At 54.1% G+C, this 19358-nt stretch overlaps 10 protein-coding genes across 10 annotated transcripts; 7 read left to right on the forward strand and 3 right to left on the reverse strand.

The window, feature by feature from the left end:
* Window positions 1-576: 576 nt before the first annotated feature.
* Window positions 577-1674, reverse strand: J4E79_002969 (uncharacterized protein; the record flags this gene model as incomplete). The annotated part of the gene is made up of 1 exon (XM_049351865.1): window positions 577-1674. The coding sequence occupies one exon, from the start codon at window positions 1672-1674 to the stop codon at window positions 577-579; it is 1098 nt and encodes a 365-aa protein (XP_049213336.1).
* A 921-nt stretch (window positions 1675-2595) lies between these two features.
* Window positions 2596-3800, forward strand: J4E79_002970 (uncharacterized protein; the record flags this gene model as incomplete). The annotated part of the gene is made up of 2 exons (XM_049351866.1): window positions 2596-2678; window positions 2735-3800. The coding sequence occupies 2 exons, from the start codon at window positions 2596-2598 to the stop codon at window positions 3798-3800; spliced, it is 1149 nt and encodes a 382-aa protein (XP_049213337.1).
* A 444-nt stretch (window positions 3801-4244) lies between these two features.
* J4E79_002971 (uncharacterized protein) lies at window positions 4245-5780 on the reverse strand (the record flags this gene model as incomplete). The annotated part of the gene is made up of 1 exon (XM_049351867.1): window positions 4245-5780. One exon carries the CDS (start codon window positions 5778-5780, stop codon window positions 4245-4247), a length of 1536 nt encoding a protein of 511 aa, XP_049213338.1.
* Window positions 5781-6431: 651 nt separating this feature from the next.
* On the forward strand, window positions 6432-9763 carry J4E79_002972 (uncharacterized protein; the record flags this gene model as incomplete). Its single annotated transcript, XM_049351868.1, has 2 exons — window positions 6432-8249; window positions 8303-9763. 2 exons carry the CDS (start codon window positions 6432-6434, stop codon window positions 9761-9763), a joined length of 3279 nt encoding a protein of 1092 aa, XP_049213339.1.
* Window positions 9764-10457: 694 nt separating this feature from the next.
* On the forward strand, window positions 10458-11274 carry J4E79_002973 (uncharacterized protein; the record flags this gene model as incomplete). The annotated part of the gene is made up of 4 exons (XM_049351869.1): window positions 10458-10510; window positions 10568-10598; window positions 10664-10823; window positions 10871-11274. The coding sequence occupies 4 exons, from the start codon at window positions 10458-10460 to the stop codon at window positions 11272-11274; spliced, it is 648 nt and encodes a 215-aa protein (XP_049213340.1).
* A 771-nt stretch (window positions 11275-12045) lies between these two features.
* Window positions 12046-13331, forward strand: J4E79_002974 (uncharacterized protein; the record flags this gene model as incomplete). The annotated part of the gene is made up of 2 exons (XM_049351870.1): window positions 12046-13238; window positions 13289-13331. 2 exons carry the CDS (start codon window positions 12046-12048, stop codon window positions 13329-13331), a joined length of 1236 nt encoding a protein of 411 aa, XP_049213341.1.
* A 342-nt stretch (window positions 13332-13673) lies between these two features.
* On the forward strand, window positions 13674-15070 carry J4E79_002975 (uncharacterized protein; the record flags this gene model as incomplete). Its single annotated transcript, XM_049351871.1, has 2 exons — window positions 13674-14191; window positions 14239-15070. 2 exons carry the CDS (start codon window positions 13674-13676, stop codon window positions 15068-15070), a joined length of 1350 nt encoding a protein of 449 aa, XP_049213342.1.
* Window positions 15071-15450: 380 nt separating this feature from the next.
* J4E79_002976 (uncharacterized protein) lies at window positions 15451-16542 on the forward strand (the record flags this gene model as incomplete). The annotated part of the gene is made up of 2 exons (XM_049351872.1): window positions 15451-15598; window positions 15656-16542. 2 exons carry the CDS (start codon window positions 15451-15453, stop codon window positions 16540-16542), a joined length of 1035 nt encoding a protein of 344 aa, XP_049213343.1.
* A 777-nt stretch (window positions 16543-17319) lies between these two features.
* On the reverse strand, window positions 17320-17981 carry J4E79_002977 (uncharacterized protein; the record flags this gene model as incomplete). The annotated part of the gene is made up of 2 exons (XM_049351873.1): window positions 17320-17919; window positions 17973-17981. The coding sequence occupies 2 exons, from the start codon at window positions 17979-17981 to the stop codon at window positions 17320-17322; spliced, it is 609 nt and encodes a 202-aa protein (XP_049213344.1).
* Window positions 17982-18272: 291 nt separating this feature from the next.
* J4E79_002978 (uncharacterized protein) lies at window positions 18273-19300 on the forward strand (the record flags this gene model as incomplete). Its single annotated transcript, XM_049351874.1, has 3 exons — window positions 18273-18501; window positions 18558-18863; window positions 19002-19300. The coding sequence occupies 3 exons, from the start codon at window positions 18273-18275 to the stop codon at window positions 19298-19300; spliced, it is 834 nt and encodes a 277-aa protein (XP_049213345.1).
* Window positions 19301-19358: the final 58 nt, after the last annotated feature.

Raw genomic sequence — 19358 nt, forward strand, 5'->3', positions numbered from 1 at the left:
GACCAGGCTGATGGCAAGGATTCGACTTGGAAGAGGTATGTCAGGACTGATGTACTTACTGGTCTGCTCGAAGACTGTGTTGCATGCGGCATATTCGATGCGACGCGTAGTAAGTCTCCCGCGAAAGACAACATCGGTTACGAGCTGATGATTAGCAGCGTATAGAGGACCCCGAGGACGAGCAAATGTGGTTGAGATACATGCGGCATTGTTCATGAACAGAGAAAGAAACAGAGCGGTGTCAAACCCGACGCAGGATCGATGGCGTGAGCTGATTGCCACTTATGCACTTCGGCAAAAGCGCAATACTTCATCCGAGCAGACACACACCCATGCGTCCGGGCAGACTGGTAGTTCTGCATCCGAGCAGACGCGGGATTCTGCTTCGGAGCAAACGCAATCTTCTGGGGTTGGGCAGACGGACAACCAAGCAGGCTACGAATTTCAGCCCGCAGAAGCTGATGAGAACGGTCCATCGAACTGAAGAGATCGGAGTCTTTCTTGACATGGAAGGTATGTAGCACGTAGCAATGGCCGCATGCTTGACGGACGTACCGACAGTTTCGTTGTAGCAGTCTAAACATCAGCATTAAGTTCTTGTACAATCGTCTTCGCCTCGCCCTGCAACCTCTTGACCAAACTTCCAGCATCCTCAACACTATGCACTAGGCCTACCGCAGCCCCAGCATACGTAGCCAGCCTTCCCTCCGGACCCCACCCTGCATCACCCGACTTCTCAGCCTTTTCATGAAGCTTCTTCAGTTCCTCGAACGGAACACCTGCTTGGTAATCATGCCAGCTCTTGTTCGTAATACCGCGCGGGCTATACTGCTCTGGCCAGCCCACCGTACCTCGCAGATGATTGTACAGCATAGTCTTCGTAGTGCTCTGAGCACCATCCGTAGCGCGTACAACTTCGTTTAGATAGCCTTTGCTGATCCGCGCTTCGGTAGATGCAAGAAATCGCGTACCCATAGCCACACCCTGTGCCCCAAGAGCAAGTGCAGCAGCTACACCGCGACCATCGGCGATGCCTCCAGCAGCTATCAGTGAGATACCAGACTCGCGGATGCCATCTGCGACTTCAGGGAAGAGCGTCATGATGCCCATGCCGTCTGTGGCTCTTCCGTGGCCTCCTGCTTCCGCACCTTGGATGACCAGCACATCTGGCGGATGGTCGCTTTTTGCAGCTTCTAAAGACTCCTTCAGGGTCCCGACCTGGATCCAGATATGGATCTCAGGTGATACCTCCCGGAGGCGCGCCGTCCATTCATCCAACTCTTCCTGCCCATGTCGAGGCGCGAACAGCCACGCAGCGCAAGGATGGTGTTCTTTCACTGCCTTGGTTGCTGAATTGAGATCCCCATTCCAGAGCTGGAATCCAACACCCACCGGTAATCGCTTTCCAGCCAGACCTGCGTCTGGGAAAGTAGAGCCTGGTACGTCCTTTAGCAGTTTGCGCAATTTCTTCAGATCCGTAGCGGTATCTTCGGGTTTCGCGCCAGGCCCAATGAATCCTAGGCCACCTGCGTTGGACACTGCAAGAGCTAGGCGCGGACCAGACATGACGCGCATCGGTGCTTCGACGATGAAGGGTGATTTGATCCAAGAGAATACATTGCTGAAATGTTTACGCGCTGCACCGGAACTCATCGCGTTGCGTATTGTGTTCATCTAGACAACCTATTGTGACTTGAGACGAAGTATTGGAAGGTTCGTGGGTGCGTGACGAAGAGAGCCGATGACGTTGGTTCAGCACCAGCGTCCACCATCGTGGCATGCAGCTTTACATTACCTAGCCATGCTGGAAAACGCTGGTACGTTTCCACGGAGAAGGCTCCTTCGTGGTGCTCGAGTTACGTCAGAGCACACGGAAAAGCACGAAAAGGACGCGCCCCAGACGCGGGCGCGTTCAGATGACTAATGAGGGGAAGGTGTCGGGCCGACTACTCATGCTAGCCGAACACACCTGCCCTCGAAGTCCCTACGACCTGCGTGGCGCTTTCGCACAGCAACCTCTATGACTGAAAGAGCCGTAGTAATGCCGAGTATCTGAATGTCTGTCACTTCTTGAGCGGCTATACTGAACGCGCTTTTCCTTCATCGGCGGAGTAAATCCACTCCGCTAAGTACCCACCGGATCTTCCGGTTTACTCGTCCGAGATCTGGCACCGATAGACATACTAGTCCTGCTCATTAAGTTCAGCATAGATGGGAAGAAACCCTCCGCGGTGGTTTCTTGAGACATCCAGTGGAGACAAGTCGGGCGCTGTTGTTGCGTTGACATGTCAGAGATGTCAGATAGTCAGAAAGTACATAATCGTACCCTGGCTAGCCTGACAAGTAGCAACAATATCCTAACTCCGCACTACGTACCCCATGCGACTATCAGTTAGTACCGCCGTATAGACCGTATTGCGTGCTTTCCAACGGTCCTGGCCATGTATCTAGATTCTAGTCAAGTTGAAACCGGACGAACAAACGGCATCGCTCTGTTGGTTTATATATCCATCATTGGTAGGATAGATTTTACATCCCATCATCATCACCTTACAACAGCACATTCATCAACAGCAAAACCCTCAACTCATCAACATGCCTATCAAAGTAGGACTCATCGGCCTCAGTTCCGTCACTGGCGAAATCTCCGCCAGTCCAGGAGACAGCTGGGCAGCCAGGTATATACCCTACTTTCGAACTCCCAACCCCAATCCCAACTAACCCACGCACGCAGTGCTCATCTGCCCTACCTATTGGCCTCACCTCACTATGAGATCACCGCCCTCTGCAACTCCAGCGTTTCATCCGCCCAAGCAGCTATCAAACGCTACAACCTCCCCTCCACCACCAAATCCTACGGCAGCCCCGAGGATCTCGCCCAGGACCCAGATGTCGACCTCGTCGTCTGCTCTGTTCGAGTAGACAGACACTACGCACTCCTGATGCCATCCATTAAAGCAGGCAGAGACGTCTTCGTCGAATGGCCCCTTGCATCAAACCTGACCCAAGCTCAGGAGATGCACGCCGCAGCCCAGAAAAGCGGATCCAAGACCATCGTCGGCCTGCAGTCCCGCTCCAGTCCTTTCATCCGCAAGATGAAGCAACTCGTCGCGGACAAGACCATCGGTGATGTCCTCAGCTCCACGTTGACTTTCGAGATGGGATGGCCGGGCGACGTTGAACCGCCTGCCAACGACTTCATGACCAAGAAAGAGAGCGGCGGGAGTTTCCTCAGCATCATCGTCGGACACACGGCGGATGCCGTGTTCCACGCTTTAGGTGGCCTGGAAGAATGTTCCGCGTTGTTGACCACACGCTGGCCAGAGACCAAATTGCTCAAAGCAGACATGAGTTTCGACCGTATCGCCAAGCGCGAAACCCCTGATCACGTCATGCTTCAAGGCATTCTCCTTGACAACTCCGCGCCCATCTCCATGGCCCTGCGCCACGGCAAAACCTTCAAAGACACGCCCGGTCTCGTATGGCGCGTTTTCGGCACGAGGGGTGAGATCCGATTTACTTCTGCCACAATGCTGAATCTTGCTATGGGCGGAGAGAAGATCGAGGTGTACGATCATGAGACGGATGTTGTGGAGACGGTGGAGGTGGAGTATGATGAGGTGGTTAGGGAGTTGACGCCGATGGCGAAGAATGTGGGAATGTTGTATGAGGGGTTTGTTAAGGGGAAGAGTGTGGAGGAGGGGTTTGTGGATTTTGCACAGGCGGTGGATTGGCATCGGGCTATCGATCAGATGGAAAAGGCTAGTGAGGGGAGGAAGTGGGTGAAGATAATGGGCTGAGAGGCATGAGCGGTGAGCAGGGTTTTAGAGGAGTGAGACGGGTAGTAACAAGGCACATTCATTCAGAGTTCATGGTCTTTCCTGTGAGCAGATAATGCGCATATACATTGACTTCAAGTTCTGTCTAGACTAAACCTCCCTCCCCTCACTTCCCTCCACATGGTATCCAAAAAGCCCACATGTCAAACCGCCATAATCCATAAACAATCATAAAGTTATCAGCCAACCTCAAAGTCAGCCGCGCTAGCTAGCGCCATGCTCAAACAGCATTCATTTGCATGAAGGGTATCCAAACCTTGCTATCCAAAATCAGAAAAAGCAAAAAGCAAAAACGACCCCTCCCTCAGAAAGTTGGCCGCCCAGAATCATCAGAATCGTAAAACCACCAAACTTTCAATAAGCTTGATAAACTCCCTGCCGCATATGGTCAGGAACAATGTTCTTCTACTCTCGCAGCAAGCCGCCAATGCCGAGACCTACACCTTGATCGACGCGTCCGCGCTTCGGCGGACTTGTCTGAGTGCGGAGATCCGCTGTCGAGGGCATGCGGCCGCGCTTTAGCTCGCCGGCACGTGTTAGACCGGAGCCTTTCTTGACTTGGCCGAAGATTTTGCTTTGGACGAGGTTGGTTGGCTGGGCTGATGGTGGGGCAGACATCATGCCTTTGGTGGGTGGTGCTCTTTGTAGGAGGTTGCGTGCCATTTGGCTGGCCTGGGATTCGGGGACTTCGTCTTCCTCGCGGTCGGTGAAGGCTTCTTCTTCGTCGACGCTGGAGGCGGTGATGGTGGAGTTGCTGCTTTGGCGACGGGTGTTTGAGGGCTTGGCTTGGTAGTGCGCTGGTGGTGCAGATTGAGGGATGTTGGTTGGCACGAAAAGTGGCGGTGTGCGGGGTACCTGAGGGTAGGCAGCTCTGCGGTTCGGGGTCTGTGGCAGTGATGACATGGACTGCGCGCCTCGCTGGTGACTGAAGCGTGATCTGGGTGCATGTTGCCTGATGGGGGTTGTGGGCGCGGTAGCGACCTCCTGACTCAGCATCTTGTCGGCTAGGAGAAGAGCTTCGAAGTTGTTCTGACTTCTGCTTTCCTCGGATAGAGCAGGCGGCACACGGTTGACGCGGTTTCTGGGAGTCGGCTGATGAGGTGTGCCGTAATTCGACCGCGGTGAAGACTGTTCGATCTGCTCAAGAAGAGGTGCGATGTGGTCGCGATTCTTACGAATCCTCGTCTTCAGACGGTCGTTTTCATCCAGCAGGCTAGCAAGCTCGCCTTCGCGGTGCTCAGTGAGACGTTTTTGCTGCTCAAGCATGTCGCGAAGCTCCTCGTTCTCACTCTGCAACATCTGGTTCTGGCGACCCATCTCTGATAGCAAGACTGCATTGGCTGCGTTTGCGGACTCTTGGTACGTCTGCTCTGGAGTTACCATGTTGTTGCGGCGCTTCTCTTCAGCTTGCTGCAGAACGTCAAGCTCTCTCTGAGCCATGGCTAGCTCGACAGCCATGCGGCTGGCAGACTCCTGACTCTCCATTACAGCCATGTTGTACTGAAGCTTGTAGTGGGCTGCGGAGAGTCGCATGTCGCGTAATGCATTGGAGATGGTGTTGACCATGGTTCTCAGCTCCTCAGCAGAAGCACTGTTGACTTGGTCCTGCGGGTAGAGACCTGCACCCATGTCTGTCAAAGCAGACGGCTGATTGGGCAGTTTGCTGGTTGGTGGGGGAGACGTGAGCTGTGGAGTCGGGGGAGTAGGCGTCCTCATGACTGCACGCATGTTTGGGATCTGAGAAGAGGGTGGAGGGGTCATGGAAGAGGTAGTCCGGGGTGCGGGGGAGGTAAACTTGTGGTCTGGGGATGCAAGTTTTGACATTGCGAGCGCTGCCGACTCAGCGGGCGATGGAGAACAAAGCTTGGGTGGTGTTTCGGGTTGTGCGTTCTCAGTCGTAGGCATCAGCGAGTCCTGGTACTGCGTTCCGTGGGACTCCATTCTGCCTCAGGCGCAATTGGCCCACGCAGTGCGACACACGTCAGGAAGATATGGAGGCGGTGTTTGGTCGAGAAGAATTGCGCTTTGTCCAGTCCAACTGTGACACGCGGGGGGAGAGGTGTCAAAGAGCTGGGGGAGCTGGCGTGGTGGGCGACGCGGTAGAGGTGACGAATACGATACGGTGGGTGCAGGGGTGCGCGTCGATGCGCGTTTGCCAAAAAGAAGTCGCGGGGGTTATGCGACCGTGATAGCGTGCAAACGGCAGCGAACAGGTGTTTGCAGAAGACAGGGCGCTCGTAACGGGTGTGTTGGGTGTGTGGGTGACGATGTCGTCGGTGCGGAAGGCGCGTGGAGCGAGGTTGAGGAAGGACCCGCCGGTCGTCCCTGCTCTACCAACCGGCGCTAGGCCCGACCTGTCAGCGCAACAGAAACATGGCTCTCCCTTTGGTTTCACGGGGCAACGGTCGCCTCCCGCTCGCTCAGACGCCTCTCTGCACCCGGCGCGGAGAATTGGTTCTCGAAAAGCAACCTGGCGACAAGTGGAGGACCCTTAATCTGGTTGGACGTGTGTTTCGCCTGTGCCGTCTTGCATGAACGACTTCCCAACCCTTAGGCGTTGCATCGTATAGCGCGCTGTCTGACAGCATCACCATGGACCAGTCCTCGTCCATTCCGCGCCCGTCTGGGATCCCACGGCCGGCACCGGCTTCGCGACTCCCTGTGCTCAGGCCGTCCAACAGCCATTCCCAGCTGCGCGCGCCCGCCTCGACGGAACAATTGCGCAAGAAGCCGTCGCTGTCGTCGATATCGCGCCCGACCACGTCGACGCTGCAGAAGAAGACGTCGAGAGCATCCCTTGCTTACTCCAGCAACCCCCTGACGGCCTCGAGCCCTGTGCCTGACAATACAGCCTCCAAACGCTCCTCCATCGCGCCCTCGTCGAACCGCAGGGCGAGCGGCATTCCCAACTTCGGCTCAAGGCGGACCTCGACCGCCGCCTCAAGTACCAGCGATGCGACCGTCTTCAAGCGGCCATTTGCCCGTCCACCGTCGCGTCAGACGAATGCATCGCGCTCATCCTCGATCGCTCCCACCAAGGAAGATGATACACTGGGAAGCCTAGAGGGCTTTAGGTCAGCCTCGAGGGCATCCTCGCGGGCAAGCTCGAGAGCCGGATTCCGTGACAACGACCCCGAACCGGAACATGCGGACTCAGCTATCGACGATTTGTCCAGTCCCATCAGTCCTGTGAAGCCGGAGAAGAGGAAGGGTCGCCCATCGCTCTCAGAACGGACGGCAGAGACTCTGTCCAACCTGCCATCCTCGCCAGCACCCGGCAAGGGAAGACGTAGATCGAGCTTCTTCAATGCCGACAACAGCATGGCCCCTCCGGTGCGACCCGGATCCGCCATGTCGAACAGCAACGGCAGCAGGCCATCCACGAGTGATGGTGCCCCGCACCCAATACCAGCTACACCCAAGCGATTCGGTGCTCCTTCCAACAGGCTGTCTATGACTGCACCTGGCAAGAGAAGCGTTAGTGCAAATGTTAGCACACCAGCTGCAACACCGAGTAGGCGTACTTCGATGCTACAGCCTATGTCGACTGTCAAGAAGCAACCATTGGCTCCGACACAAAACCTACAGAACACACCTAAACCGCGTCCGCTGACGAATAGCAAGAGTCTCACGGGCATGCGAACACCCCGATCTCGGCCGTCCCTGAACAACGTCTTCGGTCAGGCGATATCACCCCCCGGCACTGCTACATCCTCACCAGCCCGAGATACTCCGGTCAAGAAGACACCTGATACCGTCCGAAAGGTTCCAAGCTCTTCAACTGCCCTGCGCGATCAAATTGCGAAAGCAAGAGCGGCGAAGAAGGCAGACGTCGAAGAAGCACCAGCTGAGGCCCCGCCGAAACCTGCCAGCTCGTCCAATGCCCTGAGAGAACAGATCGCAAAGGCTAGGGCAGCTGCGAAGCAGGCAAAGGCTGAGCCGGTGAGGAACAGCACTCCACCGACCGATGTTATCGTGCCCGATCCTGCCGAGATTGCGACCTTTGACTTTGGTCTCGATGACGATCCCTTCAACCAGCGCCCCAAGGGTGGCAAGTCTGTACTGCGCAGACGTATCGATACCGCCCGATCAGATGGCCGCCTCAACATCGCTGCGATGGGACTGAAGGAGATTCCTGACGACGTACTTTCCATGTACATTTACGACCCCAACGATACCAAGGTGGCCTGGGGCGAGGTAGTGGACCTGTCCACTATCCTGGCTGCAGACAACGAGCTTGAGATTCTTCCCGACAGCATGTTCCCTGATGTATCAGTTGAAGACATGATTGATTCGGATGAGGCTGGACCTCAATTTGGAGGTGTGCAGAGCATCGACTTCCACGGCAACATGTTGCGAGAGTTGCCCGTAGGCCTAAGACGACTTACGCAGCTCTCGAAGTTGAACCTTGTAAGTCGCACTATCAGTAAAATCTACCAGATCCTGTAGCTAACATTGCCTAGTCGCGGAACAAGTTGCCTATGGAGATGTTGGACGTCATCGCTCAGATTCCCACCTTGAGGGAGTTGAAGCTGGCAGAAAATGATCTCAACGGAGACCTCTCATCGGCGATATGCGATCTCACAGCATTAGAGGTCCTCGAGCTGCAATCGAACAAGTTGACAAGCATACCGGCAGACATGCAGCGTTTGACGCAGTTGCGGACACTTAATGTGTCGGACAACCAGCTCCGATCCCTTCCTAGCGAAGTCTTTTCTGCAACCCTTGTCGAGCTTCAAGCGTCGAAGAACCGTCTGGAGGGTACGCTTCTCAGCCTGAGCTCAGTACCTCATCTACAGGAACTCAACGTCTCACAAAACTCTCTCACGTCTCTGTGCGATGGCGATGTGGTTGAAATGCCTGCTCTCAAGACGCTCAATGTCTCCACGAACAGACTTACGTCGTTCCCTGAAGTATCCACCTGGATCAGCATGACGACGCTGCTAGTCGGCGAGAACAAACTCTCAACCTTACCAGAGGGTTTCGTGACGCTTCAACAACTACGTACTGCAGACTTCACGGGCAACGATATCACTCAGCTTGATGAGAAGATTGCCTTGATGGAACATCTAGAACATCTCACAGTTGCAGCTAACCCGTTGCGCGATCGTAAATTTCTTACTATGGGCACCGATGATATCAAGCGCGATCTGGCATCGCGACTACCAGCTGAAGTGTCGGCCGACGTGGATGACGAATTCGAGAATGGTGTCACGGAAGAGGCTCAGCCGAAGTGGCAACTTACACCCTCAGGCACACTAGACCTCGCGGACAAGAGTATGTCCGAACTAGAGATGGATGAAGTCACCATGGATGTCATGGTCAATGGCCTGCGTCAGTTACATCTGCAGCGCAACAAGTTCGAGATCATTCCGTCCATCGCGGCGCAGTTTGAACACTTGACATTACTCGATCTGTCTAGGAACAGCATCGAAGTTCCTCTGTCAGCACCCATCGAGCTTCCCCAACTGCGCGATCTTCGTCTCGCCAGCAACAAGATCAACTCTCTTACGCACCTGACAACATACCTCACTGCGCCACTCCTTGTGACCCTAGACGTGTCGATCAACCGCCTCGCCGGTGCTCTTCCAACGCTCCATGTAGCATTCCCTGCGCTTACCACCCTCCTCGCATCCGACAACAGGATCTCCGAGGTCTCGCCCGAAAGCTTGCACAACCTTAGGATTGTAAACCTGGGCAACAACGACATTGAGCGTCTAGAACCACGAATTGGATTGCTGCAAGGTACCCTGACAGGCTTTGAAGTGGAAGGCAACAAGTTCAGGGTACCTAATCGACAGGTGCTGCAGAAGGGCACTGACGCTGTTCTTACCTGGCTCAGAGACAAGATTCCCCGGGAGAGTTGGACGAGTGCACAGAGCTCCAACACCGAATTCTTCGATGCCGATGATGGTGGTTTTTGATTCTTGATTCTTCTTGTTAGGGTGGTGGTTTGAAGGTTCTTGTTGTACCGGGTTGGGTCTAGAGTGCACTTGTGCGGTTTCACTTCTTTGGATACATTTTAGCGTTTTATAATGTCTTCGTGTACATTATGTGCTCACTACAGGAGAGTACTATAGGGGTGTTTAGATCATTGTGTTCAGTTTATTTCGAATGGATGTCGCGATACCTCCAAAAACAACCGTTCCCAGTCAATCGTATCAGAGTGATCAAGTTTCTCGTCATCGTTGAAGGAGTGAAGCACCCAGTACAGCGACAAGAATGATGAGTATGCTCAAAGTAACCACACTCAATCGTTCAGGACACCACGGTAACTTTCGCGACAGAAGACTGTGTTCCAGTAGCGGGTCGTCATTGGTGTTGCAGCGCAAGCTGATCCATCACGCTAGTGTCGGCGTCGGCAAAACGTGGCGCCGAAAACTCGGTTGGCCCACTAGCGTTAGGAAGGCTGTCGAAATTGGCGAGCGAACTTCGAGATTTCTTCCTCGACAGCCGTACGATAACTAACCCACAGGTCAGCCATCGAGGTACGTCTACCATCTTCGGAGTGCGCAATCGAACGAGCGCAATCAAATCGAATCGCCGTCGACACTGCGCGCTTCCACACACCTCCACGAGCGAAGGACGAAGGCTGATTAGGGCAGACAATCCGACACAATGGCGATCAAGCACAACCAGCAGATTCAGAAGAACCATTTCCACAAGGACTGGTGAGTTCGCGATTGGGACGCCGGGCACGTTGATGTCATTGTACTAACATTCTCCAGGCAACGCTACGTCCGCTGCCACTTCGACCAGGTAATTCCCCTCTCACGTCGCTGAGAGTAGTGGCGCCTGTGTTCAGATTTCTGACAGTACGATAGCCTGGCAAGAAGAAGTCCAGACGCAATGCTCGCGTTGCCAAGGCCGCGAAGGTAGCCCCAAGGCCCGTCGACAAGCTCAGGCCCGTCGTCCGCTGCCCTACCATCAAGTACAACCGCCGTGTCCGCCCCGGCCGTGGTTTCTCTCTCGCTGAGCTGAAGGGTATGTTCCTTTACCCAATCGCGCAATGCGCTCCTAACACATAGCAGCCGCCGGTATCCCCCGCAAGTTCGCCCGCACCATCGGTATCTCTGTCGACCCCCGCCGTCAGAACCTTTCCGAGGAGGGCCTCAAGGCCAACGTCGAGCGCCTCCAGGAGTACCGCAAGCGCCTCATCCTCTTCCCCCGCCGCAACGGCAAGACCAAGTCTGGTGACGCTTCCGCCGAGGACGTCAAGGCCGCCAAGAGCGCCGACAACCTCGTCCAGTCCACCGCCGCTGCTCTGCCCATCAAGAACGTCGTCCAACTCGAGGAGGGCCCCATCGGCAACTACGAAGCTACTGAGAACGCCTACCGCAAGCTCCGTGACGCCCGCTCCGAGGCCCGCCTCGTCGGTGTCCGTGAGAAGCGCGCGAAGGCTAAGGCCGAGGAGGCCGACTCCAAGAAGAAATAAGCTATTCGCTGAAGTAGCTGCTTGGTTCTTTGCTATGGCTTACGACAATACAAAAGTCAGGATTACGATTCGGCAATGGGTATTCCCAGCGTGGGCTTTCCCAGCATGGGCGGCGTCATGGTTAGGTCTGTCAAATAAATGACAGCATGTGAATGATACCTAGTTTTGCAAATGCAAGCCGTGCCTCCCATTCATCTCTTCGTTGTCTCTTATCTTCTTACAACAGAATATTTTCCACGCCACAGTGCGTTATCAGCCTGTTCGTGATGTGATATTTGACCGAGCAGCATGAAATTACCGTTCACCTCGAATTCTAGTATCGATGATACCTTTCGCAAACGAACGCTGCTAGCGCGGTTGTTGTTGCTATGAGCTCCCCCACCTAACGCCGTATCCCTCACAACACCACAACACCACGCAAGACCTGCAAGGTACAAGCTACGAAGTCTTCAAGCACTCACTTGGTAAGTCCCTTCAACAGTTCCCAGTAAGCAGGTAGGAGGCACGCTCCCGCCAAGGTAATTCTTGTGCGCTCAACTCCCGCATCGTATACATCTTAGTGTTGTATTGGCATCCACGTACACCGTGAAAAGCCGATGTATCCTCCTCAGATCGTTTCAATCGGGGAGATATCGATGCAAAGCCCTACGGTTGCTGACTCATTGTTCAGATCTCAACGTCTTTTTCGCGTTCACACCCATCTCAACATCACGGTAACTGTTAGTCTCTCTGACCTTTCCCCCTCGAAAAGAAGTCAGACTCAAATCCAAAATGGTGATCAAGGCCAAGAGTCACCCCGCCGCGGCACAAGCAAACGAAGAACCGTGTGATCTCAGCGATCAATCAAGCACCAACACCAGCCCCATCATCTACACGCCCCCAGACTCCGGCACCGAAACCGACGCCATGGCATCCTCGGCAAACAACAAGGGCGCCTCACCTTCTCTCCAAGCTCCCGCACAGCCAGACGATGGCGGTGGTTCCTTCACCATCACTACAACTCACGGTCCCAAGCCCGTCCTCCAAGACCCCAGTGCCGCCAACATTAGCAAGCGCGAGTATATCTACTTCCTCCCTTACCCTCTGCCGCCTAACACCGAGATCCCTTACTCCATCCACCTCCCGCAGAAGAACCCACTGAACCTACCGTCTCACCAGTTCGAGCCTACATCTACTTTGGTACTGACAAGCCCCAACCATACCTTTGTCGACATTCGTATCTACAAGTCGTTCTCCAAGGACGCCGTCAATTCCAACAGCGCTGGTCCTGCGCCCATCAAGGATAGTACCAACGTAGGCAACTCCGCACACCTAGACTGGGCCTTCACCGGCACCTCCACCAGCGTACCCATCACACCTCCCCCCACCGGCCCACAGCACGGGAAATCTGCCAAGAAGATCAAGGAAGAAACTTGGGTCAACGTCACACACTCTACTTGGACTCACTGGCTCGACTCACGCTTCCCTGTTGGCCACAAGAGCATCCCTGTTGATGAGGGCGACATGTATCCCATCGCTCCCGGATTGACGCTGGAGCATGGACATGGATACCATCCGGCACTTGGTGCGGTCAAGACCCACGAAGAGATGTGGAAGGATGTCGACGCCGTATCTACGAATGAGAAGGGCAGTATGCTATGTGTGGTTATGCGGTGCCAGGCTGATCACGCGGGTGTTAGAGGTGTGGTCGTGAGGTTGGGGCAGTACTGCCAGGGTATTCTCATGTGGGGTAACAAGGTTACCGTTGAGCGATGGGAGTGGGAGGACGGTGAGGGCAAGACTGCGAAGGAGAAGGTTGGTGGGAACGGCGCAAAGTCAGAGGTGGAGAAGTGGAATAGAACTGTGAGGGTAGGGGATGGGTTCTTGCCTTGTGGCGTTACCTTCAGGCCTGAGATCTTGAGTGTGGGTGCGGTTGTCAAGTTCCAGGACTTTGAGTGGATGGTGGAGGAGTGTTGGGAGTGGAAGTAGGTGGGTATGAGCGTAGGCAAGATATCTCGTGCATGAAGATTAGAAGGTCATGGAACCGAGTCGACGAAGTTAAGATGGACTTTGTATAATAGTATGCGATACGGATCGCGATGAGTAGGGATACCCACATGTCACTGACAGCAGTGACGACCCGAATCTTGTAAATTACACAAACGCTGTCCTGACCACTGAGCATACGCCAAACGGTGAACGTGCCGCTTGAGCTCAGACCTAAGAGCGTACGTCAACCGGCATTGCAGACTCTCCTGCAACGCAGAAACTATGATCAGCATCGACGATCGCAGAATTTCGGAACTCTCAATGCAGTACCCTTGTCTCGACTGATTGAAGCAATGCACATCATCATGCATCTCAGAAGTTCCTTCCCTCTCCTTGCATTGTGGCGGCCCCGCACCCTGGCCTCTCCAACCATGGACACAACCTGGTCCAACGTTCAGCAACCTCTAGCTCCTCAAAGAGATTTATTGAATGGTGATGATACTGTCATTCTGGGTGCAGGCGTCATCGGCCTTGCGACAGCCTATCAGCTCGCACTCGCTCACCGAGAGACTGCTAATGCGACGACCAGGTTACACGGCAGAATCATCGTCGTCGAACGAGCTGCGCATATCAGTCCTGCTGCCTCTGGTCAAGCGACAGGTGGACTTGGAGATTTCGGCTTCGCGAGCGGTGTCGCTGATTTGGGCGCGCTTTCCTACAGGCTGTTCCAGGAACTTGCTCTCGCGAATGGAGTGAAGGAGTTTGGCTTTAGCGAGTCTACAATCTATCGCATCATCCCCGAGGACTTCACGGGTACGCCTAAGCCACCTGATACTTGGGGTCCAAGTCCTCCCAGTGAACGGCCTGTGTCTGCGCTCCCTGACTGGATCAAACCCAGGAGCAACTGGTCAGTGCAGCGCATCGCTGGCCCCTCTCATGCATCGCATCTGTATGTTCGCGTCTCTATTATCACGATGACTTGGACTGACCGATAAGTGACCCCGGCCAGTTCTGCCAGTTTCTCTACGAAGAGTGCAAGAAGCTGGGCGTTGAGTTCGTGTTCAACGCGAATGCAACATCAATTCAGGCAGCACCAGGAGCGAGACATTTCACAAGCATCCAGATCGAGCAACAAGATGGTGACTCACTCAACATCCCCTGCAGAAGCCTAGTCATAGCAGCAGGCCCTTGGTCCCCACACGTCTTCTCAACACTCTTCCCTCACGCCTCTTCCCAACTACCAATGAACTCCACAGCGTCAGCCGGAAACCACTTCCGCATCCGCACACCTGACTGGAAGCCTGAGGACGACGAGAAGGGAAGTCAACAAGTCTTCTTCCAAAGTGAGGTTCCAGGCAGACAGGGTCTCGACATCACTAGTTTCCCGGGAGGTGAGTTGTACGTGGGTGGATGGGGAGCGGCACCGGAAGAACTTCCAGAGCTTGCGGAGGATGTGCGCGCACAGTCGGGTGAGATTGAGAGTATGAAGAAGATTGTGAAGGGGTATCTGAGGGTGCCGGAGGATGAAGACTTGAAGATCTTTGCGGAAGGAAGGTGCTACAGGCCGCTTGCGATGTTCAGACATCCAATTGTCACGAAGGTGGACTTGGAGTTGCTGGGTATGGATGATAGCTCCCAGGATATGCCGCGTCTTTCGACGCAAGAGGATGGTGTTCAGGATGATCGGTATAGCCCTGGTGGCTTGTTCCTGAACACCGCTCATTTCGATGATGGTGTGACATTGTCGCTTGGAAGTGGGAAGATTATGAGCGAGCTACTGATGGGTCTACCACCTTCGGTTGATGTGTCGGGACTTGGACTGAGCTGAGTTCGTTCTATGATCTTACTGATGGTGAGAGAATAGCCAATCTTTTTACAAAGAATTTGGTGACACAACTAATCAGACATGTGCTTTTGCGTCTCTACGCCAAGGAGTTAGTAAGCAAATGCTGGTAAGGTGAAGGCTGTACGGTAGCATGACAAGATTCTCGAACCCTGAAATGCTCTTCCCGTTACTATTGGCGAGGTGAGCGGCGGTCTACCGCTCCTTCCCAAAGGGTCCAGCGCCAAGGTTGCCTAATCGTCAACAAACGCTTGAAACCATATCGCCTGTCAGACGCGCTCTCACCTACCATCCACCACAGTCAAACTTGATACCCACATCTGCTGCAGAGAGCGACCGACGTTCCGGAAACCCCAAAGGACGCAATGAGCTCCAACACCCGAGCCGATGGTCTGCTCAAGACCTTGCAAAATATGAATGAAGTGGACCGCGGCCGCATCGTGGAGTATCTGCCGCCCGAGGAAGTGCGCGCTGCCTTCTTACTTGTCCTCCGCGAACAAGATGAAGCCTCAGGTATGTTCAAGATCACCGCCTTTGGTACAAATGGGGACCCAAGCTGACTGATGGTAGTTCCGCAATCTCAACCTCCCGTTCAGGCTATATCGACAACACCCCAGTTCATCCCCACAGACGATCCAACTACTGCTCCTACAAAGCGAAGGAGTTCTGCGGCGAGCTTCAATGACTCAAAGCGAGCAAGGACCGACGCAGCTGAAGAGCAAGAAACTGTCACTACTGCGGCTCACATGGAAGTGAAGGAAGAGCAGATGCCAGCAAACGCTGAGGTGGCGGGACAGCAAGAAAATGACAATTCTACCGCGCACATACTATTCAAGAAAGAGCACGAGATAATCGACCTCGGCAGTGACGATGAAGAGAAGGAGGAGCTTATGGCCAATTACCAGCGCACGATCGAGGATGAACAGGCACCGGCGAAATTACCTAGGAAGCGGAAGTCAATAGTCGATCGGAGGTCGAACGATGTTCCTAGACAGCGGAAGCCCCAAACGGTCCGGAACCCGGTAGATCTGCCAATATACCTGCGGTTTCGCAACGAGCAGGGTGAATATGTCTTGAAGACACTTGACGACCTTCCGGTCCTTGTCCGGGCCCAGCTGAAGCGACGTTACGAGTCCATGTGCTTGTCTTCTAAGTACAGAAGAGATTACTACGCAAGCTGCACCCTCAACCCAGCACGATACACAGACAACCCGGACAGACCTTGCTGCATCCGAACGGTCCTCCTCGGTGCTATGACTCCTGCCGGTACAGTTAGGCAAAGCTTTAGCCAAGGAGGGGACTTCATGGACGCGGCAGATGACCGATGCGTCAAAGCCTACGAACCCTGTGCTCACTTCGCTAACCACAACGGCGAGTTTGTTATACGTATCGTACCTTTGCCGAGCACTTTCCGGGCGGGTAAGACATGGACAGACCTTGGGTATTGGGTGTTGTGAGAGAGAGGTGGAAAGTAGTGTAGGTTGTTGGTCGGTCGAAGCAGCGGTCAGAAGCTTCTTGATTCGTTGTCTCGACTATAAGTTGAGAGACCGCTACAGAGGAGTTCACAAGATATGTGTAGCTCTTTGTACATTAGGGATGGAGGCACAGCATCTAAGGATTAGTCCTGAGATGTCGAGCAACTAGGAAGAACCAGAATGATGAGAAACGTTAAGCGATGAAAATGCACTTACGCATATCCAGACCATCGTGAATGTAGCCCGCGACTTGACTCCTTGATAGCCGCCGCCGACTCTGGTGTTTCGTTGGAGTAATCAGCACTAACAACGCACGCTAAGAGCGCATTGGTGCATCTGGTACATCTACAATTACCCTCAACGTTGTCCCACTCCAGCCAACACCGTATCTTCCTCGACCGCGGTGAGTCGTATCGATCACACTGCTTGAGTAGCGGATAGAGAAGAAGCAGCAATTGTAAATGCAGCAATTGTAAATGCAGCCTGCTATTTTGATCAGTCAAAGCAGCGACTAGGCGCCAATGAACCCCGTCGTGACGCAAGAATCAAGGGTACGATCAGGACCTCGGGGAAATGAATTGTAGGGTGATGGGAACACACTTACAGATATCTGGTATATGGTGAGCGTAGACTGAGTACTGACTCCATGAACGCCGATGCTATGCAATGTGGATAAGCCCCGACTAGGGGTTGATCGACTCCAGGTATAATTATAGTAAAAGTGTCGATGTCAACATAAGAGCGATGAACGCGTGTCTTTCAAACAGCATCCACAGACACCCATCCACCAGTCCAGATGCCATCTGTTTTGCATCCAGGACAACTCGCATGATCGCATCCGGTTGGCTTCGTGAAGTCGTACTCTTCCCATGTAATCTCATCTGCCTTTGCATCATCCGCCATAAGTGTATCCTCTTCCTTCTTGACTTCGGCCTCCGCGATGGGCATCGCAGCAGCAACCGGTGCTTCAATACTCCTCTCGGACATATCCTCCGTCTTCACGACCACCACCTCAGCCTTATCCTCGACACCATCTTTCCCACCAACCGCAACCCCAACTTTCTTAAACCTGCCACCCGCCGCAGCATTACCACCACCCCCAATCTTAGTAAATCGACTTCCAACCCCCGGCTTCTTATTCGCATTCTCCACATCTATACTCCGCATCTCTAACCCTTGTTTCGGTTTGTTGCTCTCGGTGTCGTTGGACGCGGTGAGCTTCTTCATGTCGGCGAGACGTTGGCGGTGGTTGTGGTCGTAGGAGCGGAGGTGGTTTTCGTAGTCGAGTTGTCGCGGGTAGCCTTTATCGCAGATTGTGCAGTTGAAGAGGCGGACGGCCGCTGGAAGGGGGTTGTTTCGCTGAGAGGGGTGTTAGTGATGCGTGGGTGAGAGTAGGGTTGGGGAGGGCGTACTGGTGGCATGGTCGCGTCTATGTGTGGTGTGTCGCGATGGGGATATGTGGGCGAGGTGATATATCACCAGTGATAGAATCTCCGTGAGCGATTCGTGGGATCGTGAGGTACCGGGGTCGTTCAGTCGTGGCGTCGCGTAGTCGCGTGTGGTGATAGAACAATTGGTGTTGCGGCTCAACAGCACGCGCCTCGGCTCAAGCATGCAGCGCCCCACTTATATCTTCACCGAATCAACGTCATTCCATGTCTCAGCAACGTAGCATTTCCCTTACCTCGCAACACCACGACACAGACCGCAAGATGGAGAAGAGCCCGGGTCTGCCACCGGTAGAGGATGAAGAGATGGGCGTTATGGGCCTTACCGAAGTCGACCCTTCGCCCGTCGACACACCAGAAGAGTTGAAGGTAAATCAATATTTCCCGGTTCCGGATGAGGAACGGCCTGAGAAGGAGACGGAAGAGATGAGAGGCATAAGGAGGATGAACACTTTGGGATTGCGGTTAGGTGACCATGGACCTGCTTGGTGGCGTACGTCTTCCTCCAGTCGTCAAATGCAGAGCTGCAATGCTGACATTACTACACAGTCCTCCGCGTACAAAAGTACTCCTCCTACACCTTCACAGCCTTCGCCGCCCTCCACATAACAAACGTCTCCATAATACCGCTCGCCACCCGCTCCGTCCTCGAATCAAACCGTTACCTCCTGCTCACACGACCATACTACCAATCCGCGCTCACGGAACCCCTCCTCGTTGGCCTCCCCCTCGTCGCACACGTTACCTCTGGAATCGCACTACGACTATGGAGAAGGCGACAAGCGTTGAAAAGATACGGTGCAGAGACACGAACGGATAAGCGCACGATTCCATGGCCAGCACTGAGTGGAACGAGTGCGTTGGGTTATGCTCTGGTGCCTTTTGCTAGTTTCCATATTTGGACTACGAGGATTCTTCCGTTGTATGCGCATGGCGATTCGTCGCTGATCAATTTGCAATACATCTCCCATGGCTTCGCACTACATCCTGCAGTTTCCTTTACCGGTTTCACAGCACTGGTAGGAGTCGGGGTGTGGCATTTCGTCTGGGGCGCAGCAAAATGGTTGGGTTTCGCACCAAGTCAGGTCAAGCACACGGAAGATAACAGAGCTTTGATCCGGAAGAGGAGGTGGTACACTATCAATGGCATTAGTGCGGCTTTGACTGCTCTATGGCTAGCGGGCGGCTTGGGTGTTGTTGGACGAGACGGCAAGATGGTAGGCTGGGTAGGCAAAGAGTATGACGAGCTGTACAAGTACCTTCCAATCGTTGGGCGATGGGTAGGACAGTAAGAGGAATGTGTGGTGCGAGTTTTGCATTGTAGTATACCCTTGATAGCGCATCGACAAT

Source organism: Alternaria viburni (assembly GCF_023758015.1).
Source record: "Alternaria viburni strain BMP 2772 chromosome Unknown scaffold_5, whole genome shotgun sequence".
Classification (NCBI taxonomy): Eukaryota; Fungi; Ascomycota; class Dothideomycetes; order Pleosporales; family Pleosporaceae; genus Alternaria; species Alternaria viburni.